General features: G+C 44.2%; 2 protein-coding genes across 12 annotated transcripts; one reads left to right on the top strand and one right to left on the bottom strand.

Moving 5' to 3' along the window:
• The first annotated feature begins 8,694 nt into the window (after window positions 1-8,694).
• l3mbtl2 (L3MBTL histone methyl-lysine binding protein 2) lies at window positions 8,695-18,027 on the top strand. Of its 10 annotated transcripts, none has more exons than XM_011487840.3 (17): window positions 8,695-9,547; window positions 9,626-9,722; window positions 9,805-9,938; window positions 11,989-12,058; window positions 12,392-12,468; window positions 14,568-14,685; window positions 14,803-14,937; window positions 15,013-15,098; window positions 15,170-15,413; window positions 16,052-16,119; window positions 16,202-16,306; window positions 16,380-16,527; window positions 16,895-16,977; window positions 17,048-17,282; window positions 17,357-17,422; window positions 17,493-17,624; window positions 17,693-18,027. In XM_011487840.3, the coding sequence occupies exons 1-17, from the start codon at window positions 9,209-9,211 to the stop codon at window positions 17,902-17,904; spliced, it is 2,349 nt and encodes a 782-aa protein (XP_011486142.1). In that variant the 5' UTR covers window positions 8,695-9,208; the 3' UTR covers window positions 17,905-18,027. The 10 variants fall into 10 exon arrangements, 8 of the variants coding, with proteins under 8 accessions (XP_011486142.1, XP_078793662.1, XP_004080232.1 ...); XR_013651536.1 differs by having other exon boundaries at window positions 8,696-9,547; window positions 9,629-9,722; window positions 17,498-17,624; XM_078937536.1 differs by having other exon boundaries at window positions 8,696-9,547; window positions 9,629-9,722; window positions 16,055-16,119.
• Window positions 18,028-18,349: 322 nt separating this feature from the next.
• Window positions 18,350-27,014, bottom strand: chadlb (chondroadherin-like b). 2 transcript variants are annotated; one of them, XM_011487837.4, is made up of 12 exons: window positions 26,928-27,005; window positions 26,242-26,276; window positions 25,799-25,948; window positions 25,519-25,713; window positions 25,284-25,439; window positions 25,058-25,203; window positions 21,499-21,780; window positions 21,212-21,431; window positions 19,861-20,131; window positions 19,380-19,792; window positions 19,144-19,310; window positions 18,350-19,039 (listed from the first exon to the last, which is right to left on the bottom strand). In XM_011487837.4, the coding sequence occupies exons 1-12, from the start codon at window positions 27,001-27,003 to the stop codon at window positions 18,787-18,789; spliced, it is 2,364 nt and encodes a 787-aa protein (XP_011486139.4). In that variant the 5' UTR covers window positions 27,004-27,005; the 3' UTR covers window positions 18,350-18,786. The 2 variants fall into 2 exon arrangements, with proteins under 2 accessions (XP_011486139.4, XP_004080161.4); XM_004080113.5 differs by lacking the exon at window positions 26,242-26,276 and having other exon boundaries at window positions 26,928-27,014.
• Window positions 27,015-27,089: the final 75 nt, after the last annotated feature.

The raw sequence follows: 27,089 nt of genomic DNA, 5'->3' as shown, positions 1-27,089 counted from the left end.
TCATCTGGACCCCATAGGATAGCACAAGGGATAAATAGATCCGTCGTCTAAGCTGGAATCCGGATCGAAACTGTTCGGGTTGATAGATCTGATGTTGCTCACCATTTTTGTTGGGGTTGTGAGGGGCTGGAAGCTCCCAGGAGAGAGTGTAAACGAAAGGATGACGGCTAAAGTCCCACCCACGACTCACTGCAAGACTCTAATACACCACTGCCGCTCTGCAGAAACTATGTCCTAGAAAACAACACAGGCTTTTGGATTTCGGCTAAAAACGGCATAATTAAAAGACCACTGGAAACCTCTTGAAGATAAATGAAAAGAAAATTGGAGTGGGACTTTAAGGCCTTAAGAACAGGAGGAGATCCAAACTGCGACAGCTGCTTTTTGTCTTCTTGAACTGGAGACGGAACTGCAGTAGTCCAGATTGCAGGACAAGAATGAATCCAGTTGCATTAATCTGGCAAAAAGAAAAAAAGAAAAAACATCTTATTTAAAGAACTTAAAAGCTGATTTATTTATGGTTTCGATGTGAGGTCTGGAACTCTGGAGTTCAGGAATAAAACCCTGAGAAACTCCAAATCAGACCAATCAGCATCAACCTTCAAGTCTGTGATTGGATGGCAATTGTACATTTGTGATGCTCAACCTTGTGAAGGTTGAGGGAAGATCTAGAGTTCTTTTTATAACAGAAAACACCACAAAAAACAACAGGACTCGAAAACTGCATGACTCAGGTAAAGAAACCAGGACCAACAGGCTGAACTAAAGCAACACTCCGACATAGAGAGCAGAAACGGACACACTTAAATAGAGATAAATCAAATTAACCCACTGTTGTGCAGACAGCTGTGCGCCACTCATGGAAAGCCACGGGAGAGTGAATGTGCATTCGGTTTATTTGGATTCATGTCTTTGTTTATATTCAAAAAAGCTTGGTATAATATATTTGTATAGTTTATTTTTATTATCTATCTATCTATCTATCTATCTATCTATCTATCTATCTATCTATCTATCTATCTATCTATCTATCTATCTATCTATCTATCTATCTATCTATCTATCTATCTATCTATCTATCTATCTATCTATCTATCTATCTATCTATCTATCTATCTATCTATCTATCCATCCATCCATCCATCCATCCATCCATCCATCCATCCATCCATCCATCCATCCATCCATCCATCCATCCATCCATCCATCCATCCATCCATGTGTTTTTTATTTCAATGTCGCAAATAGAAAACAAGTTGTGTAATTTATCGATCAAAAAAAAATTTTTTTGCTATATTGTTGATCTTTTTCCTACCATCCCATATCCAAGGTTTCCCAGTGACATGGAATTATGGAGGAGATGGGAAGTTGCAATAAGAAGGCGGTTGGATTTTGCCCGAGTTCTCCAGAATCTGCAGTGAGCACTTCAGGCCATTGGATTTTGGCGCGGCAGATTGTCCGGCTAAGAGAGGGTGTAATCCCGTCTGTCTTCAACTTTCCATTGCCTCTCCAAGAGCCAAGTGTAGTTTCACTCAACAAAAACTAACATTTGTTATTATTATTTGTTCTTTCTGCATGTTTAGGAATTACTTATATGCAATGTGTTACCTACAGACCCCCAAGGGAACATCAAAGTAAAAAAACCAACACTTGTATTTTTGTCCCTTCAGGGGCTCTGTAGTTACAAGGGGGGGTTGGAGTGCCCAAAGTTTTTTCTCAAGTATGGGGAGCACTGCAATATTTTTTTACACAAAAATGTCCTGCAGTAAGATTTTTTAATTTTTTAAAAAGTATCTGATAAAAAAATACTAAGGTACTTAGTGGCATGATGTCAAATAATGTCATTAGACAGTCCAAAAAACAAAGCTTGATTATTCAATTCAATTCAATTCAATTCAATTTTATTTGTATAGCCCAAATTCACAACAACAGTCGTTCGATGGGCTTCGTATCGGTAATTGAAAAAGTTAAACATAAGATCAAAAGGATCATGAATACATTGAATTCAATATAAAAATACTAAAATGAACTAACAAAATGACTAAACTAAACTGGACATCCCTGCCCTTAGACCCCCCTTCGCGGTAAGGAAAAACTCCTAAAAAAATGGATTCCGGAAAAAACGAAGAAACCTCAGGGGTGCCCACATGAAGGAGGGATCCTCCCCCAGGATGGACAGGCAATTTACCAGAACTCATAGAGAAGAATTAACTTATCTAACTCTACAACTACATATTTAAAGTCCAGCAGACGAGCTTTATCCAGTGGGGGGACAGTTGGGGGCGCGAGTCGAGCCGGAGACAGGATCCACAGCCAGGTGTAGGAGCAGGAGCAGAGACGAGGTACTCGGTCAGGAACAGGAGCAGGGATGAGCCAACAGGAGTCTGGAAGCACTCCCACTCCCCAGGAGGGGAGCGGGAAAGAGGGACAATACATGAATCACTGCACCAAACAGAGGCATGTAGAACTAAATGATAAATTATGATCAAGAATAGAGGAGAGGAAGGGTAGAAGTAGATGAGGAAAGAGGACAGAACCCCGGAGCACCATAGTTACCCCAGGTTCAACTTCTAGCAGCCTTTAAAACAAAAAGTTACTGTTATTAAGTTTAATTTAAACACATTAACATTAAGTTAAATAATCTCTGAATACTAACTAGTCTGACAATAAGCCTGTCCAAAGAGGAATGTTTTCAGTCTAACTTTGAATGTAGAAACTGAGTCGGCCTCTCTTACATGAGCTGGGAGTTTATTCCATAAGACAGGGGCTTGGTGGCTAAACGCTCTACCTCCAACCGTACTTTTACTAATTCTAGGAACCACAAGCAGTCCTGCATTTAGTGAGTGAAGTGTTCTTATTGGTTGGTAAGGGACTATGAGGTCCTTAATATAGGACGGGGCCATTCCATGTAAGGCCTTATAGGTTAACAGGAGGATCTTGAACTTGATTCTGGAATCAACTGGGATCCAGTGAAGTGAAACCAACACAGGAGTGATGTGATCTCTTCTGCTAGTTCCTGCTAACAATCTAGCTGCTGCGTTCTGAACAAGCTGGAGACTTCTTAAGGAACTCTTAGGACACGCTGCTGACAAGGAGTTACAGTAATCTAGTCTAGACGTAACAAATGCATGGATGAGTTTTTCAGCATCACCCTTAGAAAGTATATTTCTGATCTTAGCAATATTCCGCAGGTGAAAAAAGGCAGTTCTACACGCCTGAGATATGTGAGCCTTAAATGATAAATCCTGGTCAAATAAAACCCCAAGGTTTCTAACTGGAATTGGGGGCTATACTTATGCCATCCAGGGAGACTATCTGATCAGACAGAGTATCTCTGAGGTTTTTAGGACCAAGTATAATGACCTCAGTTTTTTCTGGGTTCAAGAGAAGGTAATTGTCATCCAGGTCTTTATGTCACTGATGTAGGTGTTCAGTTTCTCTATATTGTCATTCTGGTCAGGTTTCATGGATAAATACAACTGCGTATCGTCGGCATAACAATGAAAATGAATGCTGTGTTTCCTGATTATGTTTCCTAGGGGTAGCATATAAAGCATTAATAAAGCTTTATAAAGAGTTGGTCTTCCTTATGAAGGTACAAGTGTAGGTCTGGTGTATTTATAAAGCATGTTTGTTATTCATTTAGTGCAGATAATATAACCTTTTAAAGTTTTACTTAAGTAAGAGTACAAAGTGTGGTCTAGTAAGGCTACCCTTAAAAGTACTTTTTTTTTCCAAAAGGGTAATCTAGAAATTGAGAGTAAATGTTTTTAATGACTACCTGTATTGTGGAATAGTGTCACATTTTCAAGTAATCTTCAAGTATTATGTTTCTTATATATCAACCTACAAATAGATATGTCAGAAACCCCTCAGACCACTGATGTACTCGAGTATTTGAGATGTCCCATTTCGCAGCCAAATGCTATGACAATGGACACTTGAAAAAGTAGTTCCGGCACATAGCCCAGATGTTCTATATCACTACGCTGGTCTAAATGGCAGTTGGGACTATAAGTAAGGAGTAAAAAAGGCATCAAAATCAGTCCATAATTCCTGTTAGCTGCAACCGTGAAGAAATCCCAAATATAAGATCAAAGTCATGTATTTGTAACAAAACACCTTTCAGTTAAAACGTAGAAAGACGTCTGGTTGAAAAGCTGACAAAAATGAAAGTGTTTTCTCAAACATCACAGACCATTTAACATCTTTAAGGTGAAGAATCCCGACTCGATCCACAAAAGAAACAGTCTTTTCATTTGTTGAGAAGAAAAAATTTGAGTGAAGAGTTTCAGAACTGATTTTAAATATTTAGGGTTTGTAGACACTGTTTTAATTCTTGGAGCTGAGTCAATTTTAGAAGTTCATTTCCCAGTCAAAAGTTCTATTCATAAGGTGATTGAAAAGCTTATTTATTGGAGTTTTTTCTAGTTAAAGGCGTAAAACTATTAATGACAACCAAAGAAAGTCTTAACTCAGGAGGTTTTCTAATGAACTTATTTATCCTATCAATCGTGTTTCTTAGCGCACATAATGTCATGGCTACAGAACACTTTCGGACCCAGATGCTGGAACCCAGAAGAAACACAGCGGAAGACGAGTGTGGCAGGTAAGAGAATTTAATGGGTGATTCTTGAGGCAGAGTGTGAGCAGGACATGAGGTAGGTCCCTGGCTTGAGGCAGATGCTGGTGGCGTCACTGGTGGCTTCTTCCACAGGAATGAGCAGCCGTCTGAAGTGGAGGTCCGAGGTACGGAGGCAACGGCAGAGGCTCGAGGTATGACCGCAGGAGAAAACAGAATGGGGGATCCGGGCTGAGGCTGATTCTGGCGACCACTCGTGGTTATGGATTCCTGGAGGTGAGCAGAAAGAGAGTTTAGGCAAGGCTTGGCGTAGCGTGACAAAACAAGAGCTTGACATGAGACCAACTATGCACCATCAGGGGCAACAGACTGGCGAAGACTGATGATCCTGGAGCTCCTTATGAAGGTGGAAGAGGTGATGAGGTAAGTGGTCGCAGCTGGGGAGAATCAGCAGCCAAGTGGAGAGGAGAGGGGGAGGAGTCTGACAGAGGCACCATATCACATAAAATCCTTTAAAATTACTGTTTACTTATTGCTTTTATCTGCTTTAATTCTATTTTGTATTCTAACAAATTTTTTTATACTCTATTTTATTTGATTTTTTGATGGGTGCCTGTAGAACCTCGCAGCAGATGAGAACTGCATGCAGATCAGATGTTTTTTTTTTTAATTACTTTTTTTTTTTTGGAGATTACAATCCCTGACAGACGTGTGTGTTGACATTTGTTTGTCCAAAGCACATCCTCCTGACTTTATCCATGTTACATCCTGGCTCTCCAGGACCGTATAGGAGTCTTGTTGTGTTGATTTCATGAAGATGACTTGATTTTTCCAAAGTGTGTAGAATTTGAGTAAAAAGAATTCAGATCTAAAAACATCCATCATTTCAAAGACGGCTTGTTTTCTCATAAATACACATGTTGTTGACAAGTAGTCTTGTTTTGGTCGCCATTTTGGATCTTCCATGACATCACAAACTGGGATTGGACAGTGAGGGAGTATTTGAGTTATACTGACTGTACAACACAGGCTACTTTTGACAAAAAAAATAAATAACATTTTGGAATATTTTCCATTGTTTTTTTCTGAGAGTACTAACTACATAAACAATTCTGAAAGTTTGTCTATAAAGTTTAAAATTGCCAACACAGTAAGTGCTTTTGAAGACATCACATTAATCTCCAGAAACGTGACACAGCTCCTGCTTTCTGTTTCCAAAAATCATTTGAGGATTTCATTTAATTTTTAAAGTTTTTTTATACATCTCAATGCCTGGACAGTTTTTTTTTTTCAGAGAAACGGCTTTGAGAAGTCAGAGGGACTTCAAGTTTGTCATCTTCTTGGAAATGATCTATTGTTGAAAACAATCCTGCTGACAAAATACACTCATAGAAAATTACCAATATTTCAGTAGTTTATGACATCTACAGTATTTTCAGCCAAAACAGTTGAAAAAAATCAAAGGTGCTCCCACATTTCCCTTTAACCAGTGTTGAAAAGAACAAATCGTTAATGTAATCCTTTCAAGTAACACTTTTTTTTTATGTAACTAAATAGAGTGACGTATTTCTCATCATTTTTTCTTTCTTTCTTTCTTTCAAACACAAATGAAAGAAACAACACAGTGGTTTATAAGACACAAGACAATACAGTGTGTTTGAAAGGGAGTGGGTTGGAGAGGACTCCTGTCTGATCCCAACCCTTTTTACAACACATAATTCAATTTACAGATATGTACAAAACATTCACGGTACAATGTTTGCATGGCAACTGTGCAAAGGGGCCTTTTTCTAATAAAGATCTATTAGTGACTTCCTGTAGGTTTTTCTGAATACATGTAAACTTTTGCTTTTTTTTAAACCTTCATCCAAAGCGTTCCATAAACCCACACCACAAGTTATCATATAATATATATATATATAATATATAATTAGATTATAATAATATTAATTATATTATATTATATGGGCTGCACTGTGGCGCAGTGGTTAGCGCTCTTACCTCAAGGCCTCTGGTTCAAGTCCCGCCTGGGGGACCTGAACCAAAACATCAATGGGGGACCTTTCTGTGTGGAGTGTGCATGTTCTCCCCGTGCATGTGTGGGTTTTCTCCGGAGACTCCGGCTTCCTCCCACCGTCCAAAAACATGCTTCATAGGTCAATTCGTCAACCTAAAATTGTCCTATAGGTGTGAATGTGATTGTGAATGGGTGTGTGATTGTGGACGCTCTACCCTGTGACAGACTGTCCACCTGTCCAGGGTGTCCCCTGCCTTTGCCCACAAGTGCCCGGGATAGGCTCCAGCAACCCCCGTGACCCCGAAAGGGAATAAACTGATTAGAAGATGAAAAAAAGGATGAATATATTACAATAAACACATTTTCTTTTTTGTAGTGGGAATGCACTGCTTTTTGAATTTTAGTTGTTTTTCTTAGATTGTAACTCCCGTCTCTGTCTATGAACATTTGCTGTAAGTTTATTGGAAGTAAGTTGTTTCTGGCTTTAAGCATGATGAGTGTCGTCTTCAGTTACACTAGATCCCCTAGTTTCAATAAACCCGAGTATTTCCATGTGTCCCATAATTCACTCCATGAACTATTTGAACAGCTTTTTTTGTAATATATATAAACACTGTAGGTCTGTTTTATAAGTATTTCCCCATTGATATAGGATGAACAGTGTGGGGCCTAATATTGACCCTTGTGGAACTCCACAGCTGAAATTTAGCAGGGATGATTTACAGTTATGCAGTTGGAAAAAGTGCTGCCTGTTATTAATGTAACTGTTTAACCATTTTAATGCTGGTCCTCGTATTCCATATCTTTCCAGTTTGTTTAGTTAAATGTTATGGTCAATAGCGTCAAAAGCCTTTTTCAGATCCATGAACACTCCTACTGCGAACTCTTTATTGTCAGTGCCATTTATTATTTCTTTGGTTAGTTGTGTAATCGCCATGGATGTTGATCTGTTTTTTTCTGAAACCATACTGATCGTCGGATATTAGTTTGTGTTTTTCGACAAAATTTTCCCACCTTGTGAGGAACACTTTTTCGAGTATTTTTGAGAATTGGCAGAGTGAAGACACTGGTCTGTAATTTGTTAGTTTGTGTTTGTCCCCTGATTTGTGTAGTGGAATTACTTTGGCTATTTTCATTTTTTGTGTAAATGTTCCTGTTTGAAAGGATAAAAATGTTATTAATATTTTACTTAAGAGGTTTTCGAAATGGTGTCATTATACGTGACAGGGTCTGGACAACAAATATTGTTGTTGCTAATTTTTTAAAGTGAATTTTTTGTGTCCTTGACTGTATCTGCTGTTTTTGTATACAGAGCTTTGATAACAAGGGCATTTCCGCTTTGTGGGATCAATACAATGTTGTTCTATCTGGTTCTAACAGATAAAAAATACCACAAACCTTGTCTATTTTTTGCTTGTGTTAATATTTTGTATTAATAACAACTTTATGGTTGTGTTATATGTATATATTGTGTTTATATAGACCCGGAATAATGTTTATAATCACAAAATATTCATAACATAGCCTGATAACCGTTGTCAACTTATCATTTAAATGTGGAAACAAGTAAACAAGTATTACAGGCCTTTATGAGAACAAAACTGTAAAGTAGGATATTTAAAAAAAACATAGGTAATCTATATTGGATTGCAATTTAGGAGGATAATCTGTAAAACACAGCTAATATGTATTGCAAACTACTGTTACAAGTCTATAACTGCCCAAGTTACAAGCACATGCTCAACAAAATACAAAACAAATTTTTCCTCTTATTTTGAAAAAGAATAGTGTTGTGTATTAATGGATTGTTGTAACCTTTTTTGTGGAAAACAATTCATAAATATGACATAATTCTGTTTAGCTCATTTTTATATTTATTTCTTTCTCAAAATGTAGAATTAATTATTATCACATAGGTTATTCAGGGAAGGCGCTAATACATTTTTAAAAATCAGTTTTCTTCAAAAACTTCCGGTCTGGAACTGGCAGACATGTGACGTAACAACGCATCTGTGATTGGCTAATGGGATCAACAAATCAAAAGCACGACCTGACAGACTGATGTCCCATTTGACCAATCAGAGCACGTGTTGACTTTCCGGGTTCTGATATGCCGGAAGCACGGCACTGCGCTTTCGGTGAGCGCAGATCACAGATCTTTGTGAGGTGTTGACGTTCTGTTCGGCGGCGCAGGAGCCCGATTTACCGGCGCGGAGGACAGTTTAAGTCAGAACTTCGTGCCGCTAGGGCGGCTTTTGACCTGAACGGGACGCCGTAACTTTCTTAGCACAGTTGCTCCTCAACATTAGTTTGCATGTCATCATGATTAACAGTTTAACTGAGATTTAAGTTAATTTGCTGAGTTTTATTTAAAATAAACAGACTAAATCGTTTTCCCCCCTTCTGTTCATAACCTCCTTGTCTTTTTCCCCTCTGTTTCCGTTAAAAGGTTTATATTTTGGTTTAAATGACACTATATCTTGGGCAGAATAGTTTAGCAGAACTTCTTTTTTGTGCTTACTGGACTATTTTCGACTAAAAAGTTGAAAGAGTCTAATAAAACTAGAGCATGTTTGAGTGTTAGAGGGATTTAAGGTAGTTTTGTGAGGATGGCCTCTCACTGTGTAGCTTATGGATGTGGCAAATCTGCAGCAGATGGAGTGACGCTCTTCAGGTTTCCCAGAGATCCAGATGAGTTTCACAAGTGGGAGAAGCAGGTGCAGAGAACCCGGACCGAGTGGTCGGCAACCCCAAACTCTCACCTCTGCAGCGATCATTTTGGGAGGGAATATTTCGAGGCCCGATCTCCCTCAGGTGTTCTGAGGCTGAAGCCGGGAGCTGCTCCTATAGCGTTTCTCCGTCCGCTCTGCTCCTCCTGCAGAGGAGCAGGCTGCAGAAAATGTCTGCATGCAGGCCGACAAAGACGCTTTACAGAACACAGGTTTTCTGTGAGTAGTTCACGATGTGCAGCAAGAGTGGGAAACCATCCCGTCTATTCTATTTATGCATGTTTTTGGTTCTTTCAGCAGGATGAAAATGATGAGGAGGCAAGAATCGAGGAAGATGATGCTGATGGTGGGAACACAGAACACCTGGAGCCTGCCGGAGCGTTTCAACAACCAGGTGAGGAACAAAGATTGAGAATAAAGGAGAGGAAACGTTAATAAGGGGATGTGACGTCGAAGTGATTTCTTTGTTCTTGCAGCGGTCTGTGAAGTGTGCGGAAAGACGGGGAGCTTCAGTAGTTTCTATTCGAAAGCCAAACGTTTCTGCAGCATCTCCTGCTCGCGTTCCCATTCGTCAAACTCCAAGAGGTCAACCATTCTGGCTCGTCTGAAGGTTTGAAAATGCGTGCTGTAGATTCATCGTAGCCTTTGACACACAAGGATAGACAACCCACCCTCCTTAGCAGGTGCTCCCTTAGTAGTCAATGAACTCAGCAGCGTGTTTGTAATGACAGGTTGGTCAAGATCAAGCATTGCCACAAAAAACGCTTTTAAAGATAAATTATTTGAGATATTTGTAGCATAAACAAAAAAAGTTTTTAAACTACTAAGCATCATGTGGAATTGTTCATCAAAGTTGGGAATCTTGTTCTCAGTGATTTTTTTTTCACCAGTAATACGAAGATGGAGCATTGATTTAGAAATCTTTGAACTCAAGCTAGTTTATCTTTTACAATGGAAAGATTTTACTGTCTTAAAAGAAATATACAAATTATGGAGGGGTTCCTGTATATTACTGATGTTTATATTTATATGATTCAATTCACCCATGTTCTTTACTACCTTAATTAGATTTAATTTAATTTCACTGGGACAAAATTAGCCATTTACATTACGGAGGTGCACTTCCTATAGGTGGCCACACGGAGGCAGCGTTGCTAAAAAGATTTTCAAAATAACAAAACAAACGACAGAAGAAGAGACCGCGCTGAGCTTGAAATGTAAATACTCCCCCCTAGAGTCGTGCAGTTTTCCGTTTGTCGCGTTCAAACAAACCGCTTAAAATGGTCCACACGTGCTGCGTGGATTCGTGCTCCACGGAGAAACGTCCGAACGTGATCTTCCACCGGTTCCCCCCCGCCGACCCGGAGCGGCTGCGCCAGTGGCTGCTAGCTCTGGACATGGACCCGGACACCCCCAACTTCATCCTGGGGAAGCTGTTCGTCTGCCAGAAACATTTCCTCCCGGACGATTACCACGACCCCCACATGCATCCGGGCCGCCGGGCTCGGCTCCTCAAGTCCAACGCGGTTCCGAGTCAGTTTCTTACCCCACGTTTCTGCGAGGGGGGGCAGCTCTCCCCCGGTTACCTGGATCAGCTCGTGAGTGGTTTGGAGAGAGAGAGAGAGAGAGAGAGAGAGAGACAAAGCACTAAATATTAATCTGATGAGTTTCAATAAATTACACCAATTTAAATTTTAATTTAAAGATCAATCCACTTTCATTTATGTATATACATACACACACATATAGATATATATAGTGATTAAAAATAATACAGTAAAATAATAAAGATATTAGAATAGCATAAAGTAGAATAAAATGACTTTATGTCACTGTACACATATAAAATGAGTTATTAAACATAAAAGTGAAAAAAAACAACATATACAGTTATGTTCATACTGTAATTCAGTAATAAACATATATTGCACATGAAAACTAAGAGAATAAAAGCCAATTTGTTAATAAGAAGGTAAAAGTAAGACATTAAAGTCAAAGTAAATAAATATGCAAAAATATACTTCTTCTCCATCACGTCAAATGCAGGAGTTAAAGAATTAAAATTCACAAAAAAAGGTTTACAGTCTAAAAATAAATACTTTCATTCTTCCAAAATGCGGCATCATAAAAACATAATTCACTGGCTGAAAACAAAATACAGACCATAAATGTCTAAATTATGAAGAGTTGAAAGGTTATGAGAGTAGAGAACCCTCCCTCCCAGGACAGAATCAAGAAAAGAGTGGATGACTGTTGATGGGAAGTGTGATGGCTTTGATTTATTTCAGTTAATTCATGAACTTTTGATTTGTTTACAGTTAGCAACAGCCAAACATGGCGGTGGTAGAGTGATGATGCGGGCCTCCTTGATCCCTGATGGGACCATGAAGAGCCTCCTTTCTGGTTTTTTGGCTCAAGAGCACTAGGGTTCTTCACAAAAAGGATGATCCTAAATAAATAAATTACCTTCTAAAAAAAAAAGGAAATAAATCAAAAGTTTTAGAGCGACGGGTCAAAACCCAACAGATTCTGTGCGTTTCATCAATCGGGTCTCCACAAACGTGGGGTGTTTGGGTTCACTTTGAGGATGGGACTTTTTTTTAATTATTTCTTGTTTTTTTTTAGTAGAAATGAAAGTTTAGCGTTTTTCTGTCTTTCAGGGCAGACCTCCAAAAAAAGCCGCTGTGCTGAATAAAGTCAACAAAGCAGCTTCAGGTGCAGCAGTGGACGGTAATGTCAGCATTTTCATCAAAAAGTCACGAAAAGTCCTCAAAATAGGCCAGTTAAGGCTAAAAAACATGGATTCTTTCAAATGTTGTGCTCTTTTTGTCAAAGTTTAGTCTTTTAAGTTCCTTTTTAATCTGTTTTTGTTCTAAAATGTTCCTTGCTCATATTTAGGATTTCATTTATTTGTCCCTCTCTGGACCAATGTCCCTGTTTTTTTTTTTTTGTTTTTTTTTGTAATTTGATGCAGTTCAAATTAAAAAAAATCAAAAAGGTTTTGAAGAAAATGTGCAGAGAACTCAGACGTCCTCACCTGAGAGGTTTCTGTCCGTCCCGCAGGGTCTGCCGCCTTCGACTGGGGCTCCTACCTGGAGAAAGAAACCTCTCTAGCCGCCTCCGTCTCCTGCTTCGAACACGTGGGTCCCGACTGATCGACTACCGTATCTGGAAATGCTTTGAACTGAATTTGTGGCATCAGAAAACCAAGTGATGCTGCAGTTTCTATAGAAAATCAAATATGAGCAGAATCGGAGCTCAGTTACAGTTTTAAAAAAATCTCTTTTATTTTTTATTTTTATTCCTCATTAATTTTATCCTAATATCTAAACACGTGTACAAAGAAAGCTCTTCCTTTATAAAAACAATAGTAGGAGATGTTTTCTGTACAAAACACTTTAATTCCTTAAAGTTATAAAATAAAAAATGGATAAACAAACACAAGTTTTCTGTAATCGGAAAATGTTAGAGAGTAAAGTTGGTTATAGAAGAAAAAAAGATTTAGTAGAAGACTTTAAGTTCACAAATATTTTCCTGTATAATTTATGTCATCATACAGTACAGACCAAAAGTTTGGACACACCTTTCATTTTTCATTTAAAGACTTTTCCTTGTTTCTTTTGTAGATTCACACTGAAGGCATCAAAACTATGAATTAACACATGTGGAATTATATACATAACAAAAAAGTGTGAAACAACTGAAAATATGTCATATTCCAGGTTCTTCAGTAGCCACCTTTTGATTTGATTACTGCTTTGTACACTTTGGGCATTCTCTTGATGAGCTTCAAGTCACCTGAAATGGTCTTTCAACAGTCTGGAAGGAGTTCCCAGAATGCTTAGCACTTGTTGGCCCTTTTGCCTTCACTCTGCGGTCCAGCTCACCCCAAACCATCTGGATGGGGTTCAGGTCCGGTGACTGTGGAGGCCAGGTCATCTGGTGCAGCCCCCCATCTCTCTCCTTCTTGGTCAAATAGCCCTTCCACAGCCTGGAGGTGTGTTTGGGGTCATTGTCCTGTTGAAGAATAAATGATGGTCCAACTAAACGCAAACCGGATGGAATAGCATGCCGCTGCAAGATGCTGTGGTAGCCATGCTGGTTCAGTATGCCTTCAAGTTGGAATAAATCCCCAACAGTGTCACCAGCAAAGCTCCCCCACACCATCACACCTCCTCCTCCATGCTTCACAGTGGGAACCAGGCATGTAGAGTCCATCCGTTCACCTTTCTGCGTCGCACAAAGACATGGTGGTTGGAACCAAAAATCTCCAATTTGGACTCATCAGACCAAAGCCCAGATTTCCACTGGTCTAATGTCCATTCCTTGTGTTCTTTAGCCCAAACAAGTCTCTTCTGCTTGTTTCCTTTCTTTAGCAGTGGTTTCCTAGCAGATATTCTAGCATGAAGGCCTGATTCACACAGTCTCCTTTGAACAGTTGTTGTAGAGATGTGTCTGCTGCTAGAACTCTGAGTACCATTGACCTGCTCTCTAATCTGAGCTGCTGTTAACCTGCCATTTCTGACTCGGATGAACTTATCCTCTGCAGCAGAGGTGACTCTTGGTCTTCCTTTCCTGGGGGGGGTCCACATGTGAGCCGGTTTCTTTGTGGCACTTGATGGTTTTTGTGACTGCACTTGGGGACACTTTCAAAGTTTTCCCAATTTTTCGGACTGACTGACCTTCATTTCTTAAAGTAATGACGGCCGCTCGTTTTTCTGTACTTAGCTGCTTTTTTCTTGCCATAATCCAAATTCTAACAGTCTATTCAGTTGGACTATCAGCTGTGTTCACCTGACTTCTGCACAACACAACTGATGATCCCAACCCCATTTATAAGGCAAGAAATCACACTTATGCCAAGAGTGTGCAAAGCAGTAATCAAAGCAAAAGGTGGATACTATGAAGAACCTACAATATGACATATTTTCTGTTGTTTCACACTTTTTTGTTATTTAGATAATTCCAAATCTGTTAATTCAAAGTTTTGATGCCTTCAGTGTGAATCTACAAAAGAAATATAGAAAACTCTTTGAATTAGGAAGGTTTGTATAAACTTTTGGTCTGTACTTTATGTTTATTTCGTGTTTTTGTTTTTTCGGACAATCAACCTCGTTGACCTTTCTGTGCTTTAAGTAAAGTTTCAGGCTGTTTTTTTTTAATCTCCTACAGTTTTCTTTCTGAATTTGCGTTTAAAGTTCCGGTTCTGGGTTCTGCGGCCCGTCTTCTGCCTCTGCAGGCGCCTCTGTACAGCATCTGGGACGCCATCACCGTTGGGATGAAGGTGGAGGTCCTGAACACCAACGCAGTTCTCCCCAGTAAGGTCTACTGGATCGCTACAGTCATCCAGGTTGCAGGTCAGCGCCGGTTTTTCCCTCCTCCGCCTGTGAGCAGCTAACCTGCTGCAGTCCTAGATCACAGAACAGTTCTGGTTCTGGTTCTGAGGGAAACGCCCCGCCCTTCGATCTCTGCAGGATACAAAGCTCTGCTCAGGTACGAAGGCTTCGAGTACGACAGCAGCCGGGACTTCTGGTGCAGTCTGGTTTCGGGCGAGATGAACCCGATTGGGTGGTGCGCCATGACGAGTAAACTGCTGGTGCCGCCGCAGGGTGAGGTGACGCGACGCTCCTCAGTGGGCGGAGCTCAGGAGAGCCGCTGTAGGTGAACGTTGTGTTTCTGCGTAGATGTACAGAACATCCCGGACTGGAAGGAGTACCTGATGAAAAAGCTGGTGGGGGGCGTGACCCTGCCCGTGAACTTCTACCTGAAGGTGAGTTTGATGCGGTGGGAGGGGGGGTTCGTGGTGGACTAAAGGTGATTTCTAAGGCCGCTCCTCTCCAGCTGGCGGAGAGCATAAAGATCCCCTTCAGGGTGGGCATGCGGGTGGAGGTGGTGGACCCCAAACACGTGAGCCGCACCCGGCTGGCCGTGGTGGACTCCATCATCGGGGGCCGCCTGCGGCTGCTGTACGCAGACCAGAGCGACGCCCTGGGAAACGTGGCCGACTTCTGGTGCCACATGTGGAGTCCTCTGGTCCATCCCATAGGCTGGTCCAAGAGAGTGGGTCACGCCGTCAGAGCAGCAGGTAACGGAACCCAAAACCCTGAGACTGACTGACTCCTCCCCCTGGCGTTCCAAACAGGAAGTAGACAGAACCCCATAGACGTAATTATTTTTTAACATCTTCTTGATAATCCTCATTTCCTGAATATGTTTTCTGTAGTTCAAGTTATTCAAGTTATAAACTGACCAATCAGATGTTTTAATAAAATTAGGCAGAGCTTGCTGGCCCCCCCACCTTTACTCTTCAATCAAAACATTTGATTGACAGATTTTGTGTATCCCACTATGAGGTGGTAAGGGGTGTGGCCTTCCAACAATCTCACTCCTGATTGGTGAGAGTGGTTGCCATAGAAACGTCGACTCTGGCCAATCGCTGCTTCTGGCCCCGGCCCCGCGTGGCCACCATCCGTCCACGAGGTTTTTTCTGTGTCAGGGAAAAATGGCGACCGGATCGACTTCATTTGATCGGAGCTGGAAGTTAATAAAGTTAATAAAACAGAAGAAGAGCCTTCCACTTTAAAGAAAATAAAACAGGAGTCTTCCTCAAAATATGGATTTTGATTTTCCGTTAGCGCGGAGCAACCCCACCCCCACTTCCCGTCATCCGCATAATAGCTCTCTCTGTTTCCACATCAAAGTGCATTATTGGTTTCTCTGCAGCAGGCGGCGCTGAAACGTTCAGCGGGGTGAAGAACAACGCCGACGCCGGGTTCACGCTTTTCAAAAAGGTACCGGAGCGTCCGTCAGAGCTTCTTCTCCTGTTGGTTTCCTGTTTGCTTGAGGCGATGGCGTGTCTCTGAAACTCTGCAGCCCAGAGCGGTCTACATGGGAGAAGGTTTCTTTGAAGAAGGGATGAAGCTGGAGGCCATCGACCCCCTCAACCTGGGAAACATCTGCGTGGCCACCGTCCACAAGGTGAGACGGGTGTTTGGGCGCGAGCGGACGCCCGCTTCCTGCGCGCTCATCCTGCCTGCTGCCGCCTCCGCAGGTGCTGTTTGACGGTTACATCATGGTCGGCATCGACGGCGTGGCGTCCAGCAACGGCTCTGACCGGTTCTGTTATCACGCCTCCTCGCACGCCATTCTGCCCATCAACTACTGCCAGAAGAATCAGATCCCTCTGACTGTCCCTCCAGGTAGACCGCAGTTTTCTGTCAGGAACTTTGACCCAAACAAACTCTGCTTTAGGAAACTTTTTTTTTTAACACATTGGCTTTATTTTAAGTTGTAAAATCCAGCAGACATGAGAAAAAGTCACTCCTGGAAATGGCGTTCTAGTTCTCAGAGGATCGTCACATTGAAATGGTTTCCTGTTCTGCTGATGTGACAGTTGCAAAGTCTAGATATAAATCACTATATCTCTATATTAGTATATCTCTTTAGATAGATAGATAGATAGATAGATAGATAGATAGATATGTCCATCTCTCTCTCTTTCTCTATATAAACCATCCTTTATTCACAGAAGCCGACAGCCTGTCAGAATCTTTTCGTTTCTTGCAGGTTATGACCCCCAGACCTTCAACTGGCAAAAATACCTGGAAGAAACCAAATCCGCCGCTGCTCCTCCACGACTGTTCAACACTGTAAGAGAGGGAGTCGGGCTCTGGACGCCCCGGAGGAGCCCCTCAGCTGATCCACGCTCTTCTTTTTCAGGACTACCCCGGCCACGGCTTCTCCCCCAACGTGAAGCTGGAGGCGGTGGACCTGATGGAGCCGCGGCTGGTGTGCGTGGCCACGGTGAAGCGCTGCGTGGGCCGCCTGCTGCTCATCCACTTCGACGGCTGGGACGACGAGTTCGACCAGTGGATCGACCACCAGTCCCCGGACATCTACCCCGTGGGCTGGTGTGAGCTGGTGGGCTACCAGCTGCAGCCGCCCCCAGAGCCCGGTAGAAACACGCGTGACGCAGCTGCAGCCAAGCATAAATGATTGATGTAAAACGAATCTGTTGGTTTTTTCCAGTCGAGTTCAGTGAAAACCAGACGGCGCGGAACAAGCGGCCCAAGCCCTTCGTGTTCGGGAAAAAGAGTACGTCTGATTCCGAAACGGGAGGATTTTCGTGTTGTTTCTCTGGGAAATAATTTGTCGGTCTTTGTAGAAAAGAAGGGGCAGAGGAAGAGGCTGTCGCAGGACCGGGACAAAAATGCCGAAGAGGAGAGGCCGGCGGATGAAGCGTTTGCTCCGGCGGCGCCGCTCCTCCAACCCAAAACTGAGCCGGAGGAGCAAGACAGTAAGTGAGGAGCGACGGCGGGTCGGTTCTGTCGCTCATCCGTCTAAACGCGGCGCCATCCTCTCTAGTCTCTGCGGTGCAGGTGAAGGTGGAGGAGGTGGAGACTCCCGTCAATTTCCCCGACAATCAACTAATCTCCCTGAGTGAGGTCAAGAAGGAGGAAGAGGAGAACCTGGAGGTGCCGGAGCAGAGCAGCTGGGAAAGCGTGGATTACCCAACAGCGAAGGAGGCTCCGATTGCAGATGATGATGATGAAGATGAAGAGCACAGCTTCACGTAGAAGCAGACGCTAGAAAACTACGGTTTGTGAAATACTGAAAGATTCTTCTGCCAACAAAAGTTTGAAAACGTTATTTTGTTGTAAACATTTGTGGACCAATAAAGTTTATACTTTTTTCTAGCAGCTCGGCTGATTTAAAAGAAAAACATCAGATGATCCAAAAAAAGAGAGCTTTTCCATAATTGCATTTTCTTTTTAACACAAGTGTTTTAGGAGCCAAAAAGCCAAACAAACAGGATTTACAATCAGAATTTCAGCCATTTATCTAGATTTATTTCCAAAAATGCGGCGTGTTGAGCGGATGTTCACAGAAGGTTCGACCCACAGAGACCGTCGCCTTCATATGTCCGTCATAGTTTAATGTTTCCTACATTTCTGTGTTTTTAATATCTTCTCGTAGCATTTTTCTGATGGAGGACAAATTTGAAGAAAACCAAGCTTAAAATCTCTTTAGTATTTCTTTATTCAAATTGACGAAAAAGATTAGAAAAAGTGCTGGGCGGGGCCACGAGCTCCCTGCTCCGCCCCTTTCTGATCATCCACCTGCAGACCAACAGATCCATGAGCGCCTCTGTTTTCCTGGTCTGAACTGGAATCTGGATCAGAACTGGACGACTGGATGGCACCGATATTTCTGCCATTTTTGTTGCTCCGCTGTAAGAGAGCATGTAAACAGAGAGCTCTCAGCAACATGGAGGGAGGGGGGATTTTCTAATGAACTCCTGTTGCTCTGCAGAAACTATGTCCTAGTTTCTGATTTGCTCTGCAGAAGCGTCTGCTTTCAAAGCCTTTAGGTGACATCATTAAAAGAATAAACTGATTAAAAAGCTTTGGATAAAATAACTGATCATTATTTTCAGATGAAAGGAGAACTTCGGTGGTTTAAGCTGCGCTGCGTCTCTTTAAGGTTGTCGGATCTTTCTTTGTGGCTCCCGGTTTTCTGCTCGGACTCTTGTGTTTCTTGGTTTTGGTTCTGTGTCCCGGCATTGTGGACTCTTCCTTTTTGGGGGGGTCGGGGAGCGTCTCTCCTCCAGGACAGGCCTTGAAGACGGGGACGTCCTGCACCCTTTGACCCCTCAGTTCGGGAGGATTGCTGCAGGTGGCTCGCACTTTCAGGTTGACCTTCTCGATCCACCTAAAAGAAGAGCAGACGTTCAGACACCCCCAGCGGTCATCTGCGGCTTCCTGGACGTATGAACCCCCCCTTCACAGCATCAGAAGCGGCTCCCCCCGTCTTACAAGCGGAGCGGCAGGAGGGGGCAGTCGCACATCAGGGGATTGTCAGCCAGGTTGATGACCTCCAGAGATCTGAGCGGACGGAGGTCCGGCACCTCCTCCAGCTGGTTCCCCTCCAAAAACAGACTTCTTAACCCAGGTCCCACTCCTGCCAGGGAGTCCTGGGACATCTGGAGCGAAGCAGATTGGATTAGACCTGATGAGAAACTGCCTGACGACAGAACCTGCAGTGCACTCACCCTCTCCAGGCCCATGTGATCCAGATACAGCTCCTTCAGCGAGTTCTCCAGCGCCTTGAAGGTGCCTGGCCCCACCCATCGAATGGGGTTTCCCGACAGGCGGAGGTCCCTGATGCTCCCAGCTCTGCTCAGGGCTTCAGCAGGGACCTCCTTCAGCCCGTTCCCCCCCAGGTGGAGCGTGTCCAGATCCCGGGCTTCGTCCAGAGCCCCGGGCGCCACACGCTCGATGGCATTCCCGGTCAGGTAAAGGGCTCTGAGGGACTCGGCCCCCGCCATGGCGCCCGGCTCAAGCTTGGTGATGGTGTTGTTCTCCAGGTGAAGAGCCTGCAGGCTGGGGACCAGTTTGAAGGCTCCTCTGGGAAAGTGGGTGAAGCGGTTCCTGTCCAGGTGGAGGTATGTGAGCTGAGGAAGACCTTTGGAGGAAAAGAGCCCCCAGCTGTGAAACCCAAACAAAAATGGGCGTCCCTAAAATTCAAGTTACCTTTAAAGGCGTCAGAGCTGAGAGAGGCGAGCTCGTTCTGGGACAGGTACAGGTAGATCAGCCCCTTCATGCCGTTAAAGGCCCCTCCCTCCACCTCCACGATCTTGCAGCGCTGAAGGTGCAAAGACACGACCTGGCCGAGAGCCGGGAAGCTGTTGGCGGGGATGTAATGGAAGTGGTTTCCACGCAGGTCAAGAAGACGCGTGGTTGAAGAGAACCCGCGAGGGACTTTGGCGTGACCACGGTTCTCACATGATGAGTGATGCGTGTCCTGTAGACACATGCAGAAATTTTCGTTTCATAAAATCCCACCAGTTTCCCCAGAATGTTTAAAATTCCTTTCATTCATTAGGAAACACAAATCTTTATAATTGGCTGGAAAAAAGACGTTCCTATCAAATAGCCTGAAGGTTCTTTATTATAGCACTGATGACGGACTGTACACGCCCCCTCCCTCTCCCCTTCTGCCCCCACCAGCCTGGTGAAGGGCATTTTTGAAAATGGCGTCTCTTTTATTGGTTTTATTTCCATAGCAACCATTTTACTTTTTTGGTTGCCTGGGGGTGACAAACAGGTTTATGTCATTTTTAGAAGAATCTGCAAAAGTAAACTTTTGGATTTCCTTGACAACGGAGGTTTTCTGCTAACCATGTTCCTAATAGGTTCACATCATCTGTCATATCGTTTCATTCAGTTTGAACCAATGATCCACGTATTACACTTTCACAATATATGTACAAAATACAAGGAAAACCGAGATTTTCCGGGCTGACGCCATTAAAAATCTACACATTTTAAAACCAACATATTTTCCCAAAAGGCTTCACGATGATGCTTGAGGAGTTAGGAGATGATGGATGGAAATGCCTGGGAGGAGTTTAAACTTGTAGAAGAGGTCAAAGGTCTGTGGCCATCCCATAATAGTTTCTTTAAAATGTGTGTTTTGGTTTCGTTAGAGGATTTTTAAATATTTTTTCGAGCTCTAAAACAGTTTTCGGCCCCATTCGCCTTTCTTTTGACGGTTTCTCCCACTGTGATGTCATCTTTTCTTTAGGGGGTGGGGGGTTGTCATTCACCATGTCAAAAATTGATTTTTTTTTAGCGGGTATTAGGTGTTTTCAATTTTTGGTGAGTTTTTGAGTCAACAAAGAGCAATCGGGTCCTTCACTCAAGAATAATCCCTCCATGGACAAGAAATGAGATTATAGACCATCATTTGAGCTCCATGTGTAAAATACATTTTTATGTTAATGTTGCTCCTTTTTCTGTGTTTTTTATGTATTTCCTTTGTAACAGATTTGAATCAAGACTCATAATTTCAGATTAGGATTAGGCGGTGAGGGTGCCTCACCTCACAGACACAGTTGGCGGGACATTTGATCTCGTTCTCTGGCGCCTCAGTGGGCCGTGGCGAGATCCTGCTCGCTTCCTCAAACTCCGCCTTCAGCATGGCCTCCTGGCTCTGGCAGCGCAGCTGGGCGGGATAAACGGCCTCTAGACTCTCTCCTGAGAGGTGGGCCGGACCTCCACACGACCCCATCAGCTTCACCTTCCGGCGAATCGCCCACTCTCTGCGGCGCGGTCACAGATGGTTTGACCACTGAAGAGAAGCATAGATCCTGCAGAGGTGTGACGTACCTGAGCGGACGCAGGTAGCAGTTGCAGGAGACGGGGTTCCCGTCCAGGTTGAGGCGTGCCAGTTTAGGCGAGCCTTCCGAGAAAGGCTGGATGAGGCGCAGCTGGTTATGGCTGATGTCTAGGTGGAGGAGGTTGGGGGATTTGGACACAGCGGTGTTCACCAGGTCCTGCAGGGACATGTGGTCCAGGAAGAGGTGGGTCAGCTTGGACATGGACACCGCCTCCTCTCCCAGGTACGTCATGGGGTTGAAGCTCAGGTCCAGACGGGTCACCTCTGACAGTCTGAGAGGAAATGTCAGATTTGCTTGATTTTGCAGCTTTGACGTTAGAAACCTAAAAAGCTTCAGACTTTGGTTTAGTTACTTCTAAATTCTCAGAATTGTTTATGTTAATCGGAAAAAGCATAGAACCGTAATTATTTCAAAGCTTTAAAATTAACAGCTTGGGTCTCAAAGAGGACTGGAAAATCTCCTTTCATGGTCCTTTCTCCTTCAATGAAGGATTCAACATCACTGTAGAGCATTTTTAAATGTTTAGATGTTTTGGTGAATATCAGCTGCATGTTTAACTGCAGGACCAGCTGTAGGATCAGCTGTGGAGTCAGCTCCATGATCAGCTGTGGAGTCAGCTCCATGATCAGCTGTGGAGTCAGCTCCATGATCAGCTGTGGAGTCAGCTCCATGATCAGCTGTAGAATCAGCTCCATGATCAGCTGTAGAGTCAGCTCCATGATCAGCTGTGGAGTCAGCTCCATGATCAGCTTTAGGATCAGCTGTAGAGTCAGCTCCATGATCAGCTGGAGGATCAGCTTCATGATCAGCTGTAGGATCAGCTGTAGGATCAGCTCCATGATCAGCTGTAAGATCAGCTCCATGATCAACTGTAGGATCAGCTGTAGAATCAGCTGTAAGATCAGCTGTAGAGTCAGCTCCATGATCAGCTGGAGGATCAGCTTCATGATCAGCTGTAGGATCAGCTTCATGATCAGCTGTAGGATCAGCTCCATGATCAGCTGTAAGATCAGCTCCATGAACAGCTGTAAGATCAGCTCCATGATCGGCTGTAAGATCAGCTCCATGATCAGCTGTAGGATCAGCTATAAGATCCGCTTCATGGTCAGCTCCATGATCAGCTGTAAGATCAGCTGCATGATCAGCTGTAGGATCAGCTGTAAGATCAGCTCCATGATGAACTGTAGGATCAGCTGTAGAGTCAGCTCCATGATCAGCTGTAAGATCAGCTCCATGATCAGCTGTAAGATCAGCTCCATGAACAGCTGTAAGATCAGCTGCATGATCAGCTGTAGGATCAGCTGTAAGATCAGCTCCATGATGAACTGTAGGATCAGCTGTAGAGTCAGCTCCATGATCAGCTGTAAGATCAGCTGTAAGATCAGCTCCATGATCAGCTGTAAGATCAGCTCCATGATCAGCTGTAAGATCAGCTCCATGAACAGCTGTAAGATCAGCTGCATGATCAGCTGTAAGATCAGCTGAATGATCAGCTCCATGATCAGCTGTAAGATCAGCTGCATGATCAGCTGTAGGATCAGCTGTAGGATTAGCTGTAGAGTCAGCTCCATGATCAGCTGTAGGATCAGCTGTAGGATTAGCTGTAGGATCAGCTCCATGATCAGCTTTAGGATCAGCTGTAGAATCAGCTCCATGATCAGCCGTAGGATCAGCTCCATGATCAGCTGTAGGATCAGCTCCATGATCAGCTGTAAGATCAGCTGTAAGATCAGCTCCATGATCAGCTGTAAGATCAGCTCCATGAACAGCTGTAATATCAGCTCCATGATCAGCTGTAAGATCAGCTCCATGATCAGCTGTAGGATCAGCTGTAAGATCCGCTTCATGGTCAGCTCCATGATCAGCTGTAAGATCAGCTGCATGATCAGCTGTAGGATCAGCTGTAAGATCAGCTGCATGATCAGCTGTAAGATCAGCTCCAAGATCAGCTGGAGGATCAGCTGGAGGATCAGCTGTAGAGTCAGCTCCATGATCAGCTGGAGGATCAGCTGGAGGATCAGCTGTAGAGTCAGCTCCATGATCAGCTGTAAGATCAGCTGTAAGATCAGCTCCATGATCAGCTGTAAGATCAGCTCCATGATCAGCTGTAAGATCAGCTCCATGATCAGCTGTAGGATCAGCTCCATGATCAGCTGTAAGATCAGCTGTAAGATCAGCTCCACGATCAGCTGTAAGATCAGCTCCATGAACAGCTGTAAGATCAGCTCCATGAACAGCTGTAAGATCAGCTCCATGATCAGTTGTAAGATCAGCTCCATGATCAGCTGTAGGATCAGCTCCATGATCAGCTGTAAGATCAGCTGTAAGATCAGCTCCATGAACAGCTGTAATATCAGCTCCATGATCAGCTGTAAGATCAGCTCCATGATCAGCTGTAGGATCAGCTGTAAGATCCGCTTCATGGTCAGCTCCATGATCAGCTGTAAGATCAGCTGCATGATCAGCTGTAGGATCAGCTGTAAGATCAGCTGCATGATCAGCTGTAAGATCAGCTCCAAGATCAGCTGGAGGATCAGCTGGAGGATCAGCTGTAGAGTCAGCTCCATGATCAGCTGGAGGATCAGCTGGAGGATCAGCTGTAGAGTCAGCTCCATGATCAGCTGTAAGATCAGCTGTAAGATCAGCTCCATGATCAGCTGTAAGATCAGCTCCATGATCAGCTGTAAGATCAGCTCCATGATCAGCTGTAGGATCAGCTCCATGATCAGCTGTAAGATCAGCTGTAAGATCAGCTCCACGATCAGCTGTAAGATCAGCTCCATGAACAGCTGTAAGATCAGCTCCATGAACAGCTGTAAGATCAGCTCCATGATCAGTTGTAAGATCAGCTCCATGATCAGCTGTAAGATCAGCTGCATGATCAGCTGTAAGATCAGCTCCATGATCAGCTGTAGGATCAGCTGTAAGATCCGCTTCATGGTCAGCTCCATGATCAGCTGTAAGATCAGCTGCATGATCAGCTGTAGGATCAGCTGTAAGATCAGCTGCATGATCAGCTGTAAGATCAGCTCCAAGATCAGCTGGAGGATCAGCTGGAGGATCAGCTGTAGAGTCAACTCCATGATCAGCTGGAGGATCAGCTCCAAGATCAGCTGGAGGATCAGCTGGAGGATCAGCTGTAGAGTCAGCTCCATGATCAGCTGGAGGATCAGCTGTAGAGTCAGCTCCATGATCAGCTGCATGATCAGCTGTAGGATCAGCTGTAAGATCAGCTGCATGATCAGCTGTAGAGTCAGCTCCAAGATCAGCTGGAGGATCAGCTGTAGAGTCAGCTCCATGATCAGCTGCATGATCAGCTGTAGGATCAGCTGTAAGATCAGCTGCATGATCAGCTGTAGAGTCAGCTCCATGATCAGCTGGAGGATCAGCTGGAGGATCAGCTGTAGAGTCAGCTCCATGATCAGCTGGAGGATCAGCTGGAGGATCAGCTGTAGAGTCAGCTCCATGATCAGCTGTAAGATCAGCTCCATGATCAGTTCCATGATCAGCTGAACGCTCAGTGAGGAGGAGCTGACTCAGAGATTCACCTCGTCATGGTTTCTGTGGGGAAAAACTGCAGCTCGTTGTGGTCCAGACTGAGTCTGGTGAGCGTGAACAGACCAGCGAAGGCGTCGTGTTCCACGTTGTTTAGAGAGTTGTGGCTGAGACGGAGCCACTTGATGTTCTGCAGACCCTGAAAGGAGGAACAGTGTGTGGTCAAAGGCTCTGACAGCAGGAAGCGGCTCTGCTCGCTGTTCCTCCGCTGAGGGTTACCTGGAAGGCCATGTTGGGGATGTAGCTCAGCTGGTTGTGTGTGAGGGAGAGAAGGTTCAGGAAGCCCAGCTGGGAGAACGCTCCAGGCTGGATCTCCTCCAAACGGTTGTGGTCCACCAGGAGCCTCTTGAGTGAGGACAGACCATCGAACGACTCCTTCAGTCCGAAAATGCAGACAGGATTTAGCACCAACACATAAATGTGACCTCAGTTAAATCACCCAAAACAGGAATACCTGGTAGAGGATCTCAATGTTGTTGTGAGCCAGATTGAGAAACACCAGGCGACCGAGGCCACGGAAAGCCCCCTCCCTCACCCTCTGGATGCCGGAGCGCTGCAGTGTCAGGTGAGTCAGGTAGGGGGTGTGTTTGAAAGCCCCACTGGGCAGATCCTGCAGGTCATTTCCTCCAAGATACAGTTTGACGGTGATCTAAAGGGGGAGGAGAGACCTCAGTCACGGTTCTTCAATGATCTCCTAGGTGACGGTGAATCAGAACAGCTGAAGTGTCCGGAACCTCATCCAGGGTGGGGGGAACGCGGGTCAGGTTCTTGTTGACGCAGGCCACCGTGAGCTGGATCTGGTCGCAGACGCACCTCTGTGGACACTTTGCAGTTTGTGCTGCAGGAAGGCAGAGCAGCAGCAGAACCCAGAGCGGAGAGAACATCTGAAACGGAGAACATTTGACGCATCTGATCCACAGAACCGACCCGAAGAGAAGAAGCCGACGTCCGGTCCCATCGGTCCATCCCTCGTTCATCCATCTACAACTAATTCATTCATTTACTAACAGCTTATTCATGCTCTATAACTAATTATCAAAGCACACTGCTATTTAACAACTGATTTATAACAGATAATTATTACATGTTGCCAAGTTTTCTTATTAAAATAAAATGAGGCATACATCTATATAAATAACATTTGCTGTCTAAATGTTTGAAATAAACTGCTTTGGACCTTAAGCAGAAGGATTTTCTTCACCTTTTGATCAGCTGAAATGAAAACACAAATATGTTATTACTGTGAACACATTCAGATGATAACTTTGTTCACGTTAAAAAATGTGTAGAAAGCTTCAGATGGAGATCAGTGGAGACCAAAGATTCTGCTGTGGAAGCTGAAGTGGACTTTTCTGTGCGTTCTGCAGGGAGAACTGGAGGAGAAAAACTTCCTCTCTGCTGCTTTAGGTGTTGCTGGTTTTTCTGAGTTCTCTCTGATGCTCTGAAATCACATTCCCACGCTGGGATTAGCGGTCTGGATCCACAGGAAACAAGCATGAGGAGCTTGTCTTCTCCATCCAAAAGCCTCACACTTGTTGGGAAACCGTTGCAGCTAAACTCAACAGGTACATCATCAAATCTAAACGTAACAGAAAAAAATCAATCGTTAGGAGGTGAAGCGCAGGAGGAGCAGGTAGGAATCCTCTGTTTTTGGAAAAGCTGGGGGGCCGAGAAACTGGAGCCGCAGGAATTTCCTCCTGGAGCTGCAGAGGCGCACAAAGGCGCAGTCTTTCCCTGCTGGAGCGCTGCCAGAACGCGCTGCTGCTACAACCGTCTTTGATGCCTGTCCATCAAACTGCCGCCTCAATGGTCTTCATTAAAGCGTCGCCGCCAATCAAAGCGGCGGCTCGCCGTGGGACTCACCTCTGATCCCGGTGGTTCCGTCCAGCTGCAGGGCGACTGCGATGGCGGCGCCGCTGCAGCTCTTCCCCTCATGCATGCCCCCTGCCCCCCCTCTATATCAACAAAATATTCCCCCTCCCTCCTGAGGAAATTCACCTCTGCAGCCCCACTGGCTGCCAGGAG

This window comes from Oryzias latipes, chromosome 19, assembly GCF_053564925.1.
Source record: "Oryzias latipes strain Hd-rR chromosome 19, Olatipes_Hd-rR_3.1".
Classification (NCBI taxonomy): Eukaryota; Metazoa; Chordata; class Actinopteri; order Beloniformes; family Adrianichthyidae; genus Oryzias; species Oryzias latipes.
This window is presented reverse-complemented; position numbering and strand designations above follow the sequence as displayed.